General features: G+C 47.4%; 1 protein-coding gene across 1 annotated transcript; it reads right to left on the bottom strand.

The window, feature by feature from the left end:
• Window positions 1-73: 73 nt before the first annotated feature.
• LOC107301255 (dr1-associated corepressor-like) lies at window positions 74-5,598 on the bottom strand (the record flags this gene model as incomplete). The annotated part of the gene is made up of 6 exons (XM_015830505.1): window positions 74-258; window positions 642-727; window positions 1,376-1,466; window positions 2,829-2,948; window positions 4,624-4,717; window positions 5,526-5,598. Coding segments are annotated over 6 exons (615 nt in total), but the record flags the coding sequence as incomplete, so codon positions are not given.
• Window positions 5,599-5,614: the final 16 nt, after the last annotated feature.

The raw sequence follows: 5,614 nt of genomic DNA, 5'->3' as shown, positions 1-5,614 counted from the left end.
TCTCTTTTTTAATAAATTTAAGAACAGCCCCTTTCAAACCCGCTAGGATCCCCTCCCGCCCACCCCCCTCCCACCCCGAATGGCAGCAGTGAAAACGGAACTGGGTGTTAAGAGTCATAGTCTTCCTCTTCACCTGCCTGGACCGGCGCCAGGGATGCGGGCGGAAGTGCAATTGGGACTGTTCCTGTTGGAGCCGGTATGGGCAAGGGGACAGCGGATACGGGAGGGGGTGTAAAATGTAGATAGGGTGCAGGGCCTCTGTGGGAAGGAGAGAAAAAGAGAGAAGAATCAGCCACGTTTTAGGCGCCACCCGCCGAAAAATCAAGATACTTGTCCCTGTGGGATTAAATTAAAAGAGCCATTTGGTCTAGTGGAGAAGGCCCTAGGTTAGAAAGTGGGAGACTGTGAATTCTAGTCCTACTTTAGCCATGAAAGCCAGCTGGGTGATGTTGGGCCAATCACCAGGAGACTGTGAATTCTAGTCCTGCCTGAGGGATGAAAGCTGGCTGAGTGACTTTGGGCCAATCACCAGGAGACGGTGAGTTCTACTCCTGAATTAGTCAGGAAAGCCAGCTAGGGGACATTGGACCAATCAGCAAGAGACTGTGAGAAGGGAGAAAAATGAGAAAAATGTTAATTACGAAGAGAGATGTGTAGCCGGTTGTGTAGAGGGGATCGTCTGCATAGCTTCCTCTTCTCCGTTGCTTTCGCTGTCTTCCGAATCGTCCTGTAAAAAAAGAACAGAACAAAACAGAATAGCAGAGCTTCCAGGGACCTTTGAGGTCTTCTAGTCCAACCCCCTCTATACAGGTAGTCCTCGACTTACAACAGTTCATTTAGGGACCATTCAAAAGTCACACCAGCACTGGAAAAAAAGTGACTTAGGACCATTTTACACACTGACGACCGTTGCAGCATTTCTCTGCGGTCACATGATCCAAATTCACAGGCTTGGCAACCGACTCGTATTTATGACGGTCGCAGTGTCCCGGGATCACACAGTTTGCCACCCGTCTTAAAAGTTCAGCACCATGACTTGTGGACTTCAACTCCCAGAATTCCTCAGCCAGCGTGTCTGGCTGAGGAATCCTGGGAGTTGAAGTCCACAAGTCATAAAAGGGCCACGTTTGAAGACCCCTGCTTTAGAACACGGGATACATTTTATCAATGGGGAGAAAAACGAGGTAGAGAGAAAGGAGTTTAACACGTATTGGTAAGCTAAATTTTGGAACCCAGGCAACATATTGCGGATAAAATATGGAGGATTTGTGGTTATAAAAAATTAATAAAATCTGGTTATAAAAATAATAATAATAAAAAGGTCTTCAATTGTATTACACAGACTCCGCTCTTCCACACTCTGCTGCCAACTTACGTCCTGCTCAGAGTCTGTTCCGGATTGCTTGGCATCCTTCCCTTTGCCCGCTGTGCCGCCGTTCCTTCGTCCACTGCCAGGTTTCCGGCCCCTGGCGCAGAAGAGGGGGAAAAAAATATAAGGTTTTATAAAAAAAGGTGGACCAAAACAGGTAGTCCTCGACTTACAACCACAACGGAGCCCCAAATTTCTGTTGTTAACTGAGACAATTTCCCTTGCCACAGCTGTTAAGTCAGGGGGTCTTCAAACTTGGCCCTTTTTATGACTTGTGGACTTCAACTCCCAGAATTCCTCAGTCGGCCATTTTGATGAAAGTGCGGGTTTAGATCCAGACCACGGATCTTCAAACTTGGCCCTTTTATGACTTGTGGACTTCAACTCCCAGAATTCCTCAGCCAGGCATCCAAAATGTTCACGTGGATCCCTCAGCCTTCCAGCCACCCACATTTAATTTCACACAGGTAGTCCTCGACTTATGACAGCCGAGCCCCAAGCATCTGCTACTAAGCGAGACAGCTGTTAAGTGAGTTTTGCCCCATTTTTACCACCTTTCTTGCCACGGTGTTTTAAGTGAATCCCTGCCGTCGTTAAGTCAATCACACTATTGTTAAGTGGATCTGGCTTTTCCCTTGACTTTGCTGGTTGCAAAAGGGGATCCCGTGACCTGGGGACACTGCGACCGTCGTAAATATGAGACAGTCGCCAACTGTCGGAATTTTGATCACGTGACCCACGGGGAGGCCGCAACGGGTGTTAAGTTTGAAAACAGTTGTGGGGTTTTTTTTCAGTTGTAAAAATTCGGATGGTCATTAAACAAACTGTCCGAAAGGTGCTTTTTCACGAGGCAACTGGACTTACTTGTTTTTCTTTGAAGACGTTTCGCTTCTCATCCAAGCTTCTTCAGCTCTGACTGGGATGGTGGGGAATGGAAAGATTTATACTCCTTGCAGAGAGCTGGTCATTTGCCTCCTTTTAGAGGGTCATTGAGGCCACTTGGAGGTTTACCTGTGTCCTCAGGGTTTACCTGAGTGGTGCAAATGGGTGTGGAGCCTTCTTGGAACTGCTGAAAGGACTGTGTGTTGCACACCCATTTGCACCACTCAGGCGACCCTGAGGACACAAGTAAACCTCCAAGTGGCCTCAACGACTCTCTCAAAGAATGCAAATGACCAGCAAGGAATATAAATCCTTCCATTCCCCTGACATCCAGTCAGAGCTGAAGAAGCTTCTTGGAGGAGAAGCGAAACATCTTCAAAGAAAAACAAGGAAGTCCAAGTTGCTTCATGAAAAAGCATCTTTGGAATGATGTAGAATCTCCACAGACATTAAACGAACCGTTGTTAAGTGGAGGACTACTTGTATTTCCCATCTCGCTCGAAGAGAGTTCCGGAAGGTTCCGGATCCACCCGATCTTTCCATCGCCGCTTGCCAGGGGTCGATTTTCTTGACCTACCTGCGGGAAACCTTCTCCCCTTCCAGGTGGTTGTCCTCGGCGTCGCCTTGCATGTCGGGGACGGAAGCCACGAGATCCTTCAGGAAGTCAAACTGCTGCTCCTGTTCTATGCATTGTTTCCTGCAAAATTCACACGGCCGCGTTACCCGGATTTGGCCCGCCCAAGCTGGCAAGGTGAGAAAGGAGGATTTTGCTTTTTAAACCTGCAGAGATCTGCTCCCCAGTTTGGAGGAGGGCAAGGGGTTTGTGGCACCCCCAGGAAGCCACCCGTTATCAGTGAACAGTGAATTCCAAATGATTTTTGTATTATGTATTTCTAATGATAGGCAGTCCTCAATGTATGACCACAATTTGAGCCCAAAGTTTCCGTCGCTAAGCGAGGCAGTTGTTACAGTGAATTCTGCCCCAGTTTTGCCCCATTCTTGCCCCAGCTGTTAAGCGAATCACTGCAGTTGCTAAATGAGTCACACGGCCATTCCTGTTGACTGTGCTTGCCAGACGGTCGCAAAAGGGGGTTGCGTGACACCCCCCCAGGGGCACTGTGACCGTCATAAATACGAGTCAGTGGCCAAGCCTTTCCATTTTGGTCATATGAGTCTGGGGACGCTGCAGCGATGGTGTGAAAAAGGGTCTGAATTTTGATCACCTGATCGCGGGGATGCTGTAAGTGTGAATAACGGCCGTTAAGTCATTTTTTTCCCGCCAAGCCGTTGTAACTTCGAATGATCACTAAACGAACTGTTGTAAGTCGAGGACTACCTGTACCCAGGAAGCCATCTTAGGAGTGAACAGCAGGTTCCAAATCCCCGAGATATTATTTTTTATTATTTTATTTTTCTAACAGCAATGTTAGTAAAAACCACTCCGCTAGTCTAAAAAACTAAGGCCAACTTAAAAAAAGAAAAAAATTAAAAATACGAAGTGGAGAAAAGACAGAAACTGAAAGAGAAACAGAGAGGAAAGAAAAACTCAGAAGTTAGCAAAGAAAAAGAAAAGAAGTGTATAAAGAAAGAACTTCCCTCGTCATCACAACAATTACCTCTTAAAACACAAATGTTGATTGTTCACCTCTGATCAGCGAAATTCCATTAAGGTTTGCCAGATATGACAACCTATCTATTTTAACCTTGATCAGATAATAAACCAATGTTACAGTTTCTTTTGCTGCTAACAATCTGGATCTTAAGTCTCCTGAAATAATGTCCTTAGACCTAGAACTTTTATTTTTTTCTCCTTTGTCCAATCTCAGAGAACTCTTCAAAGCTTTAACAAGTCTCTCCAGACCACTAAGTTGTAGCTTCGCCCTTTAAATATAAATCAGGCATTTAGTAATCGTGGCTTAATTCAAGCAGGGATGTCCAAAGCCAAGTTGTAGAAAATAAAAGCTTGACATGAACTAGAGAGCCGTGTTGAAGCCATGACTTTAAACTGGTCTCTTTTGACGACACTGGAGCGAACTGAATACCCTGCAAAAATTATGGGTTCTAGAGCTGGCCAGAGGCATTGGATCACAGATCCCATCATCCCCAGCCAACAGAGGTTGGAGAGGGCCCGTGGTTAGCCTGTACTTAATTCTGGAGAAAAATAACATACGTTGCCTTGTTCTACAACCAACCAGTGCCCTTCCCCTTAAAGCCTCAGACAGGATTCTAGTCCTCATGGTTACAAAGAAGGGAGACCCCTGATAGTTCAGTCCCTTGGTGCTCAGCAAGGCCTACAACGATGGCAGTTGCTCTGACGAGCAAGGGGGCATCTGTTCCTAAAAAGAGAGGGGATCTGCAGCCGATATACTCACAGGTGAGACGTTGTCATCGTTTTGGCGTTCCTGGACTGGGTGACGTGACAGGCGGTCTTCAACAGCGACTCCAGGAACAGTTCTAGCGCCCGCGCTGCAGCCCAGAGTTAAGGGGGACAGCAAGACCGACTCCATTCCCTCCTCCAGTCAAGGTAGGCGGTTTTCAAACCATCTCTACCAACTAGGTAACGTCACCAGTACTGGAAGGGAGTGGGGTTTGCTGTCTACAAGCACTGATGATGTTCCCTAGTTGGGTCAGGAAACGTCTGCAGGAAAACCACCAAGCTCAGAGAGCACCAAGGACCCCACAATCCTCCTCCTCCTCCTCTCTCCCCTACAGACCCCACTCCCTTCTGCCACTGATGATGCTACCTAGTTGGATAATGAAAATTTAGAAAAAAAACAACCAGGCTCAGATAGCAGAAAAGACCCCACAGTTGGAGGCCTCCTCCTCCTCCTCCCTTCCTTGAACATCCCACTCTCTTCTAACACTGATGATGTTCCCTAGTTGGGTCATGAAATGTCCTCAAGAAAACCACCAAGCTCAGAGAGCCCCAAGGACCCCACAGTCCTCCTCCTCCCTCCCTCCCTTCTGCAACACCCCTCCCTTCTAGCACTGATGAAGTTACCTAGTTGGGTCATGAAACGTCTGCAAGAAAACCACCAAGCTCAGAGCATCAAGGACCCCACAGTCCTTTTCCTCCTTCTCCTCGTCCTCTTCCTCAAACTCCCCTCCCTTCCAGCACTGATGATGTTACCTAGTTGGGTGGCGAAACGTCTGCAGGAAAACCATCAAGGACCCCCCAGTCCTAGAATATCTGCAGTTCCAGAACATAGAAGACCTCCTACTACCCCACCTCACCCCCCCCCCCATCCACCCCATAGGAGGACAAAGAGGATACAAATGATCACTGGGACTGCAGCGGCCACTTTGCCAATTTCTTCATCCGTCTGCATGATCTTCTTGATCCGAGCCTTTAAAATGTGTGTG

This window comes from Protobothrops mucrosquamatus, unplaced genomic scaffold (assembly GCF_001527695.2).
Source record: "Protobothrops mucrosquamatus isolate PMUCROS unplaced genomic scaffold, P.Mucros_1.0 scaffold11019, whole genome shotgun sequence".
Taxonomy (NCBI): Eukaryota; Metazoa; Chordata; class Lepidosauria; order Squamata; family Viperidae; genus Protobothrops; species Protobothrops mucrosquamatus.
The sequence above is the reverse complement of the archived record's forward strand: the minus strand, read 5'-3'. Positions and strand labels throughout refer to the sequence as shown.